Source organism: Plecotus auritus (genome assembly GCF_963455305.1).
Source record: "Plecotus auritus genome assembly, chromosome: 1".
Lineage (NCBI taxonomy): Eukaryota > Metazoa > Chordata > Mammalia > Chiroptera > Vespertilionidae > Plecotus > Plecotus auritus.
Window position 1 is genome coordinate 25364812 of NC_137770.1, and position 16340 is coordinate 25381151.

The window sequence follows — 16340 nt, forward strand, 5'->3', positions numbered from 1 at the left end:
TTCACCGAATCAGAGAAAGCCACTGCTTACTTCACATCAGAACTTCGATTGCCATTAAGTATAAGAAAGTCTTATGCTTCCAAAAGGCAATCAAGCAATAAAACAAAATAGGAAAGGAAACATTCAGAAAAGCTTGTGATGATTCTAGAACAAAAATTTTTTTACACCAAGAAATTTACCTTCACATAACAGCCAAGCAGATGTGGAAAAGAAACCTTTATTTATTTATTTTTTTCATCTAGTAAGGTTTTTGAAGTTGGAGTTACAGTCCCTATGCCCTCTCCTCAAACAGTTTACAATAATTCTAAGAGTTCTAAGCTCTTACCAAATCAGATTTATTATGAAGCCTACTGTCAGGCCACCAAAGGCAATGAGAACAGGTACCAATCAGACACTCAACGAATGTTTCTTGGAGGGGCAGAAATGAGGGAGACACTGTTGCTGTCCTCAAAGAGCTTCCGGTCCAGTGAGGGGGACAGACACATGACTGGGTACCAGGCAACATGCAGGAACCACTGCAGACTATGAACAGTGCTGGGGGTGGGGAGGTTAATTTTGACTGAAGACTTAGAAAAAACTTCTCCAAAGAAGTGATACTTGACTTCGTCTTGAAAGATGTCATAATCTGTTAGGTATTTCAGACACAGGATAAAGCAGGTGCAAAGGCAAAGGGTTAGGAAAGGACCTGGAGGTCCAGGGAGATGGTGAGAGGTTTGGTTTGGCAGAAAGAGGGTGAGAGGGGTAGGGAGACAGTGACTACTAAGAATTCATAAAGGCAAGCTCAGAGACTACCGGGGAAGTGTATGTGTGAATGAAACACTGCAGTACAATAGGAAAGAAATACAATGGAACGCGTACAGAACATGAAAGAGGAGACATAGGGGGCACTTTGTTAGACTAGGATTCCTAGAAGAGACAAGGTCGAGGTGAGTCTTAGAACATAAACAGGAATGTGTAAGGCAGACAGAACTTCCGAGCTGAAGAGCAGGCCTTACAGAGAGGCACAAGGCACGGAGAGCTCAGTGGTATAGTTAGATTACACGGTATAAGAAGGGAAACACAATTCTAGAAAAGCCAGTTGGGGTCAGATCCTTAGAAGCTTGAAGTTATATCAAGTTTGTGTTGATGACTGAAACCTAAGGAGCCATTTATGGGTTTTAGAAGACATGAATATATTTGCACTTAGCCCAGCCGGCTTGGCTCAATGGTTGAGCATTGACCTATGAACCAGGAGCTCATGGTTCGATTATCAGTCAGGGCACATGCCTGGGTTGCGGGCTCCTTTCCCACTAGGGGCATACAGGAGGCAGACGATCAATGATTCTCTCTCATCACTGATGTTTCTCTCTCTCCCTCCCTCTCTCTGAAATCAATAAAAAAAACAACAAAAAACAGGTTTAAAAATAAATAAAAAGCTATCACAACCTCTTCTTTTCCTATATAATTTTAGGTCCTTGCTTATCTACCATCTTCTATTCAGTCTCAACACCTCCCTCTGTTACCCTGCCTCCTACGCAAGCCATGACTTACTGCTGTATTGCTTTAATTATCCCCCATCTATGAGCCTGTTGCGTTTTACTAACAAAGCCTAACACCTGCTGAAAGCCTATGTGACTTTACAGGCAATCACTACGAGTTCACATCCATGCAGAAAACAAATGCTACAGCACCACTAGTGGGTCAGTCGGCAACAGGCTTCCTGACCCAGTAACTGTGTCTCTCTCTCCTTCTCTGTGCAATCAGGGAGTTAGGGATGGCGGAGGAGAGGAGGAAGAGGAGGAAGAGGAAGAGAATAAAGAAGGAGAGGGGTAGGGGAGGAACCCGCTAGAGAGAAGACTAAAACAAAGAGGAGGAGTCATTGGAAAATGGGAGAAAGCACACACTGGTACCAGCCAGAGCTTCTTGGAACAACTCCCAGTCTGGCTGCCAAAGAGCTCTGGAATATATTTGTTAGAGCTGGATTCCTGTACAGTCCGTTGCAGACTTTTTTTCTGATTGCACTCTGACAAAGAGACCTATACTTTAGTTCCAATCCCTGCTTCCCACACAGAAAGCTAGTTCGTTCTCAGGGGACCTCCAACTAAGTTCACTACTGGCCTCTTAGTAGGATCTTCATGTGAACTTAGAAAGGAATAAAAATCCACCACATACCTTACTCCTGCAGAATCACTCTCTACCCCAGGATCCCATCCCAACTTCCCAAACCCCTTTTCACAAAACACTTTAAGCTTCTTGAGTCTCCTTACCAAAACAACTGCTGCGATGAGGAACAAAGGTTTTACAGGCTGTAGCAATAGCTAGCTCAGCAGAGATTATAGTCTTAATGATCAGGTCTTCTACGTGGGCCATCAATGCTACAAAAAAAAAAAAATAATAATAATAATAAGGAGGAGGAGGAAGGAGGAGGAGGAGGACCACCACAATGCACGGATTAGAAAGACTGGATTCCAGAACACAATCCTATATAATAAAAGCCCAGCGACCGACCAGAACGACCACTTGGCCAGTCGCTATGATGCGCACTGACCACCAGGGGGCAGATGCTCAATGCAGGAGCTGCTCCCTGGTGGTCAGTGTGCTCCCACAGCGGGAGCAGCCACTCAGGGGGCGGTCCACAGCTGCTCGGCTGACCGAGATATGAAGCGCTCTCACAGCAGGTTGATCCCTGCAGGCCACGCCCCCCACCAGTGCACGAATTCCATGCACTGGGCCTCTAGTCTAATATAAAAGCATGTATGCTCATTCAAAAAATGTCTCTATATGGCAATCTTGTGAATGGATGCTCCAGGAGAAGGCATATCTGTAAATAGAGGAACACAGTCAAAAAGGTGGCTGCCTATGACAACAGACAGACACAGAATGGAGAAGGAGCCTTTCTCCCCTTCTCACTCCTCTATGACCTTCCCTGTGTGGACTGAGATAGGCCTTGTGGCACAATTTCCCATTCTGCTCAAGGCTCAGCAATGGTGTCCATTTTGATTCCAAGCCCCACACTCAAACTTCACATAGTCCATTCTCTAATTTAACAACCTGTGTAAGAGATTAACTCAGAAAAGTTTGAATTCAAGGCCAATATGGAGAAAATTTGTTATTTGAAAAGCAGACAGCAAGTAGCCCCACTGGCGTGGCTCAGTGGTTGAGCATAGACACATGAACCAGGAGGCCAGGGTTTGATTCCCAGTGAGGGCACTTGCCCGGGTTGCCATATCAATCCCCAGTGGGGGGTGTGGGGGTGTGGTGTGGTGTGTGTGTGTGTGCAGGAGGCAGCTGATCAATGAATCTCTCATCACTGATGTTTCTCTCTCTCCCCTCCTCTAAGATCAATAAATATATTTTTAAAAATAAAAATAAAAACTGACAGTATTTTGGTTAACAGTTCAACATTGACAAAGGATAAGTTCACTGAATATTAAAGAAGAAAGTTATGCTTTTCAAACTAGAAGCAAGAAAAGAATTCCGGGATCATGGAAAGCCTTTTTTGCATCTCGTAAAAGAGAGGAAAAACTGAGACCAAAAACTGATCCCATCAGATGTCTTAGCAACAGTATTAAAATTAAAGACTAATTGCTGATGAGACAATGGTAAAGTTATACAGAGAAGGGAAGTCAAAAAGAAAAAAGGCCAGGTACTCACCAGTTGTATCTCTGCCTTCTTGTTTCAGATACCTAAGCATAGCGCTCATGCTCCATTTGTTCCCATAATCCTCCACTTCTGGATCATCACAACTAAAATAAATTAATAGATCAAGGTCACATATGCAACTAGGCCTGGCTGTAGAAACAAATTTTTTTACAACTTCCACCTCATCACTTTTCCTTAAACCTTTTTGTCATATATCCCTTTACACCAATTTCTTCCATTGAAATGAAAATGCATATAGCTTGCCTTTTTGAGGAGTGTAGGGGAGAAGGCAGTCAAGTCTTCCTCAACCAAACAATTATGCATCATGAAAGAAATGTGTGAAATAATATAAACAAGTTCAAGAATGGTTCCAATACATTAATAGATTAAAATGTTTGGAGTGAAAATCTAGCCTTTGAGATAAATGTTATGAGCCCACAAAACCACCTCTGATGCCATTTTCAGACCAAAATTGAGCCTGGGTGGGTTAGTGAGATACATAGTGGAGTATTGTAATGAGCTAACCAAGCACAGAATTGCTTTAGCATCTGAAGCAAGCTTCCTCCTCTCTGGTGGCAGACATAGCTTTTTAAATATACCTTTCCATCTATCACTGAAGGGAAGGGAGAATGCACTAGAGCAGTGGTCAGCAAACTGCGGCTCGCGAGCCACATGCGGCTCTTTGGCCCCTTGAGTGTGGCTCTTCCACAAAATACCATGGCCTGGACGAGTCTATTTTGAAGAAGTGGTATTAGAAGAAGTTTAAGTTTAACAAATTTGGCTCTCAAAAGAAATTTCAATCGTTGTACTGTTGATATTTGGCTCTGTTGACTAATGAGTTTGCCGACCACTGCACTAGAGCAACAATCAAAGTGATGCAGTATACCTCCACAAACGCAGCCGGATGGCAAACGGGCAGACTCCCGTGACTGTTGGAAAGGTCTTGCCATCTGGAACGTGTGTTTTGCCACACTGCCCACTCATTCCCTACCAACGCCCCACCACCCACCAGTTGCTTCTTTGCTCATCTTCCAAAGTGAAGAAGATTTCTTCAACCAATTCCTAATACTGTTCACAGGATACTCAATGCAATCTACACAGCTCAGCAACCATTCAATCACTTCCAGATCGGTCCCTTTTTCTACCTCTTTCTCTTTCTTTCTTTCCTTGGACTTTGTAGGCACCTATTTTTAGTCTGAGTAGAAAGTAACTATTTGGGTTTATTTTTTATTTTTCCACTTTCTGGCAAAATTATCAGAATGAAAGAAAACAGAGCAGAAAGAATATTTCCACACAGCTGGGCTGGTATTCCCTTCCACTGAATCCTTTTCTGAGATGGCCTCGTTTCTTTATTTAATTTATTCCTAAGTTTTTCCCTCTTGATCATACAAGTATTTATTTTAGAAAAATGTAGGAAGTACATAAAAGCTCTGAGAAAAAAATAGAAATCGCCCACCCATAATTCCATCCACTACAGTTAAGAACTGTTAACATTTTTGTGTCTATCTGCCTAGTTTCCTTTCCCCCTCCAGCACAAATAAACAGCTTTAGTTATCTTATATATTCAAAGAAGAAATTAATTGCATGTAGTGTCTGGTAACCTGCTGTTTCCACTTGACAATGTACAGTGGCAAACATTCGTGTCTCTGATCTTATGTGCACATCCTTTGTTACTCCTTAAAGTTAAATTCCTAGAAATGGAATTGCTGGGTCAAAGGGCACAAATATTTTTAAAACTTCTGATACATTTTATCAAATTCTGAAATGACCTCATTTCTTGATTTCTAGAAAGTTTCATATGCGCATTAAATTCCCACCCTAAGCCAAATGAGGGAAGACAATGAATGAGGAAGATGAAACTTGGGAAAGCATATTTTGGTAGAGAAGGTGACGCTGTAACTGTGTAAGCAATGGAAAAGCAACAGCAGATATGCCTCAAAACTAGGGTAAGTGACTCCCAGCTTTTCATATGTTATATGGACATAAACATAAAGTTTGCCTCCAGGGCAACATGTTGACTTTTACTTCCACAACACCCACATCTGAGACTGACTTCTCCAGCTCCTGGCTCTGGTGCAGCCAATACCTGACATAGTCTCCACTCTTCTTATTCACGCTGTAATTTGTCAGGTGCATGAACTGGTTCCGAATGTTTTTGGCTCCTTGATCATATCGCACAGTTGCAAACCTGATAGAAAGGGACACAGGTTAAATGCCAGGAACAGGATTTCAAGGAAACAAAGGCTAGAACGCAGGATCAAGATTTTAATTAAAGGAGGGTGACACCATTACTAAATGCTGAGTGCCAACATCCATGCTGTTTCATATATAGTATCGTATTTAATTCAATCCTTACAGCAACTCTCTTAAGTAGGTAATATTCTACCTAAATTTTTTAATCCTCACCTGGGGATATGTTTTATTGACTTTAGAGAGAGAGAGGGAGAGGGAGGGAGGGAGGGAGGGAGGGAGGGAGGGAGGGAGGGAGGGAGGGAGAGAGAGAGAGGAGAGAGAACATCAACTGGTTGCCTCCCAAGTGGGGATCGAATCCACAACCTAGGTATGTGCCCTGACTAGGAAATGAACCTGCAACCTTTTGGTGTATGGCATGGCACTCTAACCAACTGAACCACCCGGCTCAGGCAATATTATATCTAATTTTTAAAAATATGTATCAAAACTGAAATGTGATCTAGAAAGATTAAATAATTTATACCAAATCACACTGACTCAAAAACCCATGTTTTTAACCACAAGATATGTTTCTCTTCTATAGAACCTTAGGAGGGATGAAAGGTGAAAACAGAGTTATTCACAGCCTGGGAAATTGTGTGTAGAATGCTGTGGAGGTTGAGGCATTAGCTGGTCAAGAAACACCTAGTGAGTGCCCACACAGTCTATGGAAAATATTAATCAAAAAGAATAAAAGGACAGCGTAGTAATATATAGACTTAGAACTTATCTCCAAAGAAACAACAGAACTGATCTATAAAGTTCATTTTAAGAAACTAATGTCAGCATCAACAGCAGACAAAGCCCATGTCTGCAGAATAGCATCAATATGAGCACAGTGCAGGAGACTAATTCCTGAATTTGGAACGAAAGCAAAAGACAGAGAAATTAAACATGGAGCCCACTGAAAAAATGGAAGCAATTTGATATCCTGGACTGCTGTCAAAAGAAGACCAAAACATAAAGTATACGTGCCTCTGAAGGAAGTAACCAGGAAAGAGAAAACTTCCCAGTGATGCCCAACATCAACAAAAGGACACTTGAGTCTCGAATGATTATGGTAAATATCAACCCCTGTTTACATACCACCACAACCATATCACCCTTCACTAAAGTGGTTTTCCCAAGAGGCACATCCAAGTGTGTAGAAAAAAAATCCTGGAAGTCCATGCGTTTATTTTCATATGCTTCACAAATTATTTACATATGCTCACTCAGACTATGAAGTCAATATGAATTTTTACCACATTAAAGGTCAGCATTTAAAAACTGTCCTTTTTTCTATTTCTTCTCACCCACCCATCCACTATATCCACTCCCTAGTTCCCTGTACTAGAAATATATGAGCCAAAGAAACAAAAGTGCAAAAACAACAACAGAAAAACCTAGGAAATGAAAATAAAACAAACATGAGGCCAGGAAGAAGGATGTGGACAAAGAGAAAATGCTGGCTAGGCATGAATGGCTAAGGCACAAGAGTTTGATGAGCATTAAGTCTATACAGAGAGGAAGTTCAAATTTCCCAGATACCGCCAGTAGTTAGCACCTAACATCTAGCCATGTCACTCCATGGTGAGTAAACCTTGCCTATATTTACCAGTCGTCCTTCAGCAAACTTTCTCTAAGCAAGTGGGAGACAGTCATTCTCTGAATTCCTATAAAATGCAAAGGGGGTCCATGCTGATCCCAGAGAAGCTGCCTGCCTCCCCTGGACATTACCTCACAGTGATATACCTCCTACCATCATCTCCCCCAAAAGAATAATGATTTCAAGGAAGGGAAAAGGCTATGCTTCAGAGGAAGAGGTTTTTCATCTCTCCTAAATATGAGTACCGATCAAACTGGGCCAACAACATGAAAATATTGGCAAAAACCTGGTGGTTAACTGAAACCCAACACATGTCATTCCTACACTACTTTTTTCAATAGGATTGCAGCTCTTAAAAATAAATTTTCTTCTTTCTAATCTATTTGCTAGTGAATTTATATTCTGAACCCCAGCATAAGATTATTAATGTCAGAGTGGGTTTTTATAGAGTTTAAGAAGTGGCAAGAAGTAAAAATTAGAGAAAACAAAAAATGTAATCTCGATGGAAAAGTTACTCAAAAGGACAAAAGTGCTACCTTCTTCATTTCACTTAGCCTGATGGGACATGTAGAAGACCATGCAGAAGGAAGGTAGGTGTACATGCTCACCTTCCCTCCCCACCCCCCCCCAACCCAGGAAGATCTTACGGTTCTCTCTAAAATCCATGTTACAGACCATATTCATCTCTGATCACCACTTGCAACTTTTCCTTCTTATCTGGTCCCATTAGTCTCAGATCTGGCACAAGAATCAAGTTCTGATTCACCTATGAAGGGCTTTCTTTGATTTGTTTTTTAATTATTTGGCCAACTATTAAAAACCAGACTTTCCTTCTTGCAGCCTAGTGACAACCATGGCTCACGTGAGGAAGATGGTGGACATGATGGGAAGGCAGCTCAGAGGTAGTACCAGGAGGTTATGTAAGCAGGGTAACCCAGGTGGCCCACGGGGTTCAAAGTTGACACAAGGAGGGCATCGGAGTGGGGCAGTAACCAGGGAGGTCAGGAGACTGGCTACATACAAGGGAATTGAGTAAATAAATTTGTTGAAGAGAATGGGAGTCAGATTTCACATTGTTGGAGAGATTTTTTAAAAAGAAAGGGAAAAAACTAGAAAGAATCTTGTTCTGAACTAGAATTGGAGGTATTAGTATAAACTCGTGCTTTTCAATACCAGGACAGGGCAAAAGTAGGTTTATAGTTGTTAGTATGGAAAACAATACAATAATGAATAAATAATAATAGAAGAATAAACTGTGTTTCACATACTCACAACTGTAAACCTACTTTTACCTCACCCTGTACACAGATAGAGACACGGATGTAGAAATATAGATGTAAATGTGTATGTATATGTACCTGAATGTATACACATTCATATTTTCTAGGTCTGTCCATTGCAAGGACCTGAGAGCAGAGACAGCCCAGAGCAATGAGCATACCTAGCACCCAGATCTTGACTCCTGAATTCTATTCTCATTAAAAGCCACCAGTGCTGCGCTGGTGGTGTGGCTGTTGGTTGGGTGTTGTCCCATGCACCACAAGGTTGCTGGTTTGATTCCTAGTCAGGGCACAAGCCCAGGTTGCAGGCTCGATCAACCCCCAGTGGGGGGTGTGCAGGAGGCAGCCAATTAATGTTCTGCTCTCACATCGATGCTTTTCTCTCTTTCTCCCTCTTCCTTCCTCTCTCTCTAAAAATCAATTTTTAAATCTTAAAAAATAGGGCAACCAATGCTCCTTAGAAAATATGGTTGATTCCAGGACTGGGACAAAGAACAAGACGAGCTTAAAACATTTTGTGCTCAGAGAATAAGGGAACATGTCAAAATAACACAAAAGCCAGTTTAAAAGGGCCCCCATTGTCTAAATCTGGGGCAATGTGAGCATCAAAATAAATCATAACAGTAAAGAATTATAACCCATTAAATAAAATAGGGATCCTTGAGTCCACATTGGTATATATAAATAAATGGGAAGAGGAGAAAGCTCTTTCTTGGAGTAAAATACTAAACAATAAAAGTAAAAGGAATGATGGAGAAAGTCATTTAGCCACCATCACAGAAATAATTCATTCAGGCAAGAAGCATAAATGGATATTAAAATTATTAGGTGAAAATGAGATGAGGAATAAGATTCTACATGGTCTCAAAGTGTTTACTCAAAATGTATTTATTAATTACAGAGGGAGAAACAAGTTAAATTAATAGTGGAGAAATCTGGCAGACACCATTTTAATCACATGGTCAGATACCACTAAATAGTTATCATGTGTCATCAGACATAATGCAATGAGAACACAGCATCACTATTGTGGCATTCTAGCCAAAAATACATAACCTGAGTCTAATCATAAGAAAATATCAGACAAACCCAAATTGAGAGACATTCTACAAAATGACTGGCCTGTAATCTTCAAAAACACTAAGGTCATGAAAATCAAAGAAAGACTGAGGAACTGTTCCAGCCTGAAGGAGACGAAAGAGACATGACAACTAAATACAACACGTGATCCTGGATTGGATCCTTTTGTTAAAAAGAACATTACTACACCAGTTGAAAATTCTGAATGTGGACTCTAGATGAAAAGGTAAAAGGCTATTCTTCCTTATAATTTTATAGCTTTTGTATAAGTTTGAAACGATTTCAAAATTAAAAGCCTAGAATCAAAGGTAGTTTCTCAATAAAAATCTAGATTTTTCAGCTACTGTTAACACAAAAGATCTGGCAATTCCACCTGTCTTAGTCCTTTGGAGCTCCTATAACAAAATACCATAAACCGTGTAGCTTATAAACAACAGAAAGTTACTTCTCACAGTTCTGGAGGCTGGAAGTCCAAGATCAAGATGCAGGCAGGTAGACGGCACCTTCCTGCTGGGTCCTCACGTGGTGGAAAGGGTGAGCAATCTCTCCGGGGTCTCTTTTGTAAAAGGGCACTAATCACATTCATGAGGGCTCCACCCTCATGACCTAATCACCTCCCAAGGCCTCACCTCCTAATTCCATCACCTTGAGGGGTAGGATTTCAACCTATGAGTTTGGGTGCTGGGGGACACAAATATTCAGAAAAATTCAAGAATCAAGAGAAGCTGAGACTCAGAAGGGCAGCAATAGAAGAATAAGAAAAGCTTACCAAGAGCAAAGATATGTCATTGGAGACCAAGGCTAAGATCATCCACACCTTTGCATTCCCAATTACTATGTACGAATGCAAAACTGGATAGTGAAGGTTACTGGGAAAAAAATTGATTCATCTGAAATATGGTGTTGAAGGAGAGCTCTATGAATACCCTGGACTGTCAGAAAGACAAACAAGTGGGTCCTAGAGCAAATTAAGCCTGAAACATTGCTGGAGGCAAAAATGGCAAAACTGAAGTTGTCCTACTTCGGGCACATCTTGAGAAGGCAGCGTTCTTCGGAAAAGACAGCAATGCTGGGAAATAGAAGGCAGCAGGAAAAGAGGAGGAGCAAACATGAGCTGGACTGACTCTGGGAAAGAAGCCGTGGACACGAGGCTACAGGAGCGGAGCAGGGCTGCTGAGGACAGGACGTTGTAAACATCATTCACAGGGTCGCCAGGAGTCTGAGCCAATTCAAGGGCAGGTAACAGCCAAACATTCAGACCATAGCACCACCACAAACCAAGGACTTGCTGGCACTGAATAGTAAATGCCCTTTAGGCAGAGCATGTGATCACCACTTCTCCAGTTACCACCTGACCAACTTCTCCAGTGAAGGTCCTTGTGAGCATTTAGGTTTGTGCCTCTTGATTTAGGCCCTCACATACCAAATTTCATCCTATTTAGGCCTGAAAGCTTCAACACAATTTCCTTCTTAGAAATAATCTAAAGGGGGTAATTCTCTACAAGGTATCCCAACAAATACTTATCCTAACCCATACTGAAATTTACATGATGAATTAAGTCTTGAACCTCCCTCTGAATGAAATCAAAATTTAGGGAAAGCTCTCATGACAGAATTTTATAGCCCTGAGCTATAAACAACAAAAAAACAAAAAACAAAAAAAAGGTGGGGGCTCCACTCTTTTCGCCGAATCTGAAACTGGGTCCTAGTTTGTGGCCTACTGATGAACAGAGAACTACATACCCTTAGAACCTTTCTCACCTTTCACTCTGACCTTAGGACAACTCCCTGGGGAAGACGGGAAGCTGGAGCCACTCTATCTGGCTGTGTCGCTCAAAGCATGAGCTATAAGACTATGACCTGGCCAGTGTGGCTCAGTGGTTGAGCACTGACCTATGAACCAGGAGGTCAAGGTTCAATTCTGGTCAGGGCACATACCCAGGTTGTGGGTTGCAGTCTTGATCCCCAGAAGGGGGAGTGCAGGAGGCAGCCAATAATTATTCTCCCATCATTGATGTTTCTCTCTCCTCCCTTCTTCTCTCTGAAATCAATAAAAGCATATTTTTTAAAAAAGAAAAGAAATGAAGGATACACTAACTGAAATAAAGAATAATTTACATGGAATCAACAGTAGAGGATAATGAGAATCAAATCAAGAATTTGGAATATAAGCAAGCAAAAAACACCCAATCATAACAGCAAAAGAAAAAAGAATCCAAAGATATAAAGAGAGATATAAAGAGCCTCTGGGACAACTTCAAGTGTACCAACATTCACATCATGGGGGTACCCAGAAGGAGAAGAGAGGGAGCAATAAATTGAAAACCTATTTGAAAAAATAATGACAGAAAACTTCTCCTACCTGGTGAAAGAAACAGACATCCAAGTCCAATATGCAAATCGACCGAACGGTGAAACAACCAATCGCTATAATGTGCACTGACCACCAGCACCGCAGCTCCTGCGTTAAGCGTCGCCCCCCCCCCCCCAACAAAGAGGGAGGTGACTGGCGGGGGGCAGAGCTGACCAGCGGGTGGCTCCAGGCCGCCAGCCAAGGCAGGTGCCAGCGGGGGGGTAGGGGGGGGCATCTCCCCACCCGCCAGTCACCCCACAGATGGCCTTGATTGCTGGCCAGGCCTAGGGACCCTACTCATGCATGAATTTTGTGCATTGGGGCTCCAGTATAGTCAATAATATTCTAATAACTATGTATGGTGTCAGATGGATTTTGGGATGATCACTTAAGAAGTTTCATAATATCTAATCACTGGGGTGTACACCTGAAACTAATATAATATTGCATGTCAACTGTAATTGGAAAAAAAATTTAATAATTTAATTTTTTAAAAAACAAAAAGAAAAGAGGAGGCCAGCCCTGAGGAAACCCTGGTACATGAGTTATCCTTCAGCAGGTGAAGCCATTCAGAGCCAAAAAGGCCTGGAGGATAAAGAGACAGCACCTCAGGCAGCCCTGCCAGAAGCCACTGGGTTTCATCCTCGCCTGACCCAGAAAAATCTTATGGGAGAGAACAAGAGGCCCAAGAGCTCTCTGATCTGCTGTCAACCAGCTGCAGCCCCGAGACTGCCAAGTGCTGCAGTGACTCGGCAGCGCCCTGCGGAGCCGTCTGGGAGGGGATTACCAGCCTGATCCCGTCTTTAAAGCCAGAAATGACTCAAACTTCACGAACAGCAAGGCCTGCCAGGGAGGGTGACAATGAGCACTGGAGAAGGTTTTCTCCCCCTCACTGGTGTCTCTTCCCCCTTCTTGCTGCTGCGGCAGATTCTGGACAGTGTACAGCCTGTGAGGTAATATGAATTCCTTGGCAACCAGCAAGTACCTGAATTCTTTCAAAACCACAGGAATCCAGCAGAGAAAAGGTAAATATCCCCGCGGAGCCAGTGTTAATTAGCAAAGAAGGCTACTGAAGAAGGAACTGGGGGTGGGGAGGAAGGACAAGGCATTACAAATGCTTTGGGGTCTTTTCTGAATTTCCACTGAATACTGGCTGAGGCAGTCCCCATGGGACGTTCTCAGGGTCCTCTCCTCCCACCCCCATAGCACAAGTGGCTCTCTCCCTGTTCCTGGAGAGGCACCTTCATTTCACCCAGCTGCTAGAACTACCTATCTTCGGGTCTCTGACAACACATTTGGTTTTCAACTTAATTCTGTTTTAATTTTTTTCCCCCCGTTTCAGTGAAAATTTAGCTACTGGCTCTGTCTCAAAAAAGGTCCAGTCAAATCATTTAGACCACATATTGGATCCACCTAAAACTGTAAAACCCAGGACAAAGTCTTTTTGGTTTCCACCTCTGACAGGAAAAAGAATCTACACCATTTTGGTGGAGAATGCCACCCTCTCTGGAAGGCGAGCGTCCCCTGCTGGTGCAAAGCAGCAACATACACGTGCAACTCAAAAGCAGGGCGGACCTCCGGGGAAAATGCCGGACCAGATGCCAGAAAGACGATGTTTTTAGATGCCTCAACATTTTGCCCACGTCTGAAAAATAATGAGTTTTCTTGCTTCCTATGTTAGTAAGACAACAAAACAACTAAAATCATTAATACAGAAACAAGCTATTAAGGCTCTTATTCTTCACTAAGTTTGAGAAGGTAAAAAACTTACAGTAACTACTTATTTTAGACTTAAGAAATGAACTTAATCTTTCTGTCACCTAAGCTTTAATTTGAATCCCAACGAGGTGATATGGGATAAGGCCATTCTTTTGTAAAGAAGAAAACCAAATATATTTGTTGCCAATTTTGTTTCTTTAGAGAAGATTATGGTTTTCCTTGGTGAACCTCAAAGTAAAGTGGCTTAGTGATCTCATCCCAAACTGATTGTCTTTAGTAATGTCTACATAAAACACACATGAGCCAAGATTTACCAGAGGCTACGGATCTGGAGATGCTATAGACTATTGCTGAATGTAATGACACACTCCAGCAGATCCTGAGGATTAAAGAGAAGCAGATGAATGCCAAGATATACAGTGAGTTAAGACACAGGAACACAGGCACATGGAAGTTATTGTGCAGAGCAATGTGCCCTCAAAGGACTCTAACTAATAGCCTGTGATCATGTACTGTCCTTTTGTAAAGCTTTTATATTCACCTATACTTTTAGGTAAACTCAGACAAAGCCCTGAAAATTCCCATTTCTTGGTTCAATTTGACCCGAGTTTTTAGAAAAACTGTTCTCTAAATTACTCGAAGAAAAAGCATGCATTTTAAAATATACAGGGGTGGTCAAAAGTAGGTTTAGAGTTGTAATACAAATAAAAAATACAACGATTAATAAATAATAACACAAGAATAAACTCTGTTTTGTGTACTCACAACTGTAAACCTACCTGTGCCCATTCCTATATATATATACTCAGTTTCCACTGAAGGCAAGAAAAGTTACTCAATTCAGTGGATTCTGATTCTGGCACATACCGAGTAGCCAAAACACTTGCATATCTGTAATAAATATTGGTATTGCTCTCAATCTGTGTCTGAACCATTGAGGTCTTAAAACTATGCCAAATTTTACCAATAGAGAGGGCTATTAATATTGTGAGTGAAATGTCTTTCAAAGAATATGCAAAACATGTTGGTATGATCTTTTCTTTTTTTTTAAAATATATTTTTACTGATTTCAGAGAGGAAGGGAGATGGAGAGATAGAAACATCAACGATGAGAGAGAATCATTGATCAGCTGCCTCCTGCTTGCCCCACACTGGGGACTGAGCCCACAACCCAGGCATGTGCTCTGACTGGGAATCAAACCGTGACCTCCTGGTTCATAGGTCGACACTCAACCACTGAGCCACGCCGGCCAGGCGGTATGGTATTCTTGAAAAATAGTGAGTGTAATCTTGAGGTTTTTTCCCTATGCAAGAAGTCCAACTTGTGGCAGGACGGAATCACTCCTGGGAAGGGAACAGGAGACAAGCTGGGATGAGGATGAGTGGAGGGAAGAGGAGAAAAAAGCTCATGATACACGAGAGAAAGCTCAGATATCTAAAATTACAAAACTGAAATGCTCAGCACCTTATATATCTGAGTAGAAGTAAGAGGTATACTTTATATTCTTTTTTTCTAGATAATACGGGGAATTGGCTTTTACACCTATATTTCAAAGAATGACAGCACATGTGTCTACAAACACTACAGACAACTTCTTTCCTATGAATCTGATTAGAGCTAGTAGTATGTGATCAACGACCTGGTTCAACCCTTTACCTGAAAACTGAGAAATGTTATAGTAGTTTTCCCCTCCTCTATTTCGAGGAAAGAATGAAGATAGGGAATATATAAAATGGAGTCACTTTAACCAAGCTGTTAAAATTATTAACATTATGAAGGTTGGGGCATGAGGAAAGATTCTATTCTTGTTCTAACTAGCCTAGGAAATTAAAAAATTTTTAACTTTCCAGTCTTGTATGAATGCCTGCATATATGTCTGGACATACACACCGGACCTCCAGATAACCCTTTGATTATTCCCCTGAATGGCTCATGTAGACCACCTGGCATCCATTAACCAGACCATAGCATGTGACCAGACCTCCTGGGATCCACCTTCCAGACCACCTGGCATCTATCATCCAGGCCACCTGACATCTGAAAGATAAGCATCCTGGACCAATCCTAGGGCTAAGAATGCAGGACTGAAAATTCTCAAGAGTGTACTTTCTACTGTAAGAACTCTTAACTTTTCTTTCTTCTTTAGAACATTTCTGGGTTTTTTGTCTAGCTGTGTTCCCAGTTTGCAAACTCTAAGACCTTTGAATAAATCTTTCACATTCATTTCTAGCCAAAGCTTCCAGACTCCTTTTGAGTACAATGGACAATTTTCAAGGAACAAGAGGCCAGAACTAGGGAGCTTCAGTAGCCTCCTAGGGCTCAAACACATAAATCTAGTTAAAAATATGACAGGGCATATAAATGCTATCACTGCCACCTAGAGGTGAAGGGAAGAAACAGCTCAACCAGCCAAAATCACCCTCAGACTGTAGTCACAGGATGCATCAGAAAAATTTGAGTATATGA

At 41.7% G+C, this 16340-nt stretch overlaps 1 protein-coding gene across 10 annotated transcripts in view; it reads right to left on the reverse strand.

Annotated features, from left to right (window-relative positions):
- Positions 1-16340, reverse strand: part of TTLL5 (tubulin tyrosine ligase like 5) — a 257649-nt gene that overhangs the window by 200985 nt on the left and 40324 nt on the right. For all 10 annotated transcript variants that reach the window (XM_080661710.1, XM_080661713.1, XM_080661711.1 and 7 more), the window contains 3 exons: positions 5708-5809; positions 3634-3725; positions 2247-2354 (listed from right to left, as the gene is read on the reverse strand). In XM_080661710.1, the coding sequence (XP_080517836.1) occupies positions 2247-2354; positions 3634-3725; positions 5708-5809 (302 nt within the window). The remainder of the gene's footprint in view (positions 1-2246; positions 2355-3633; positions 3726-5707; positions 5810-16340) is intronic.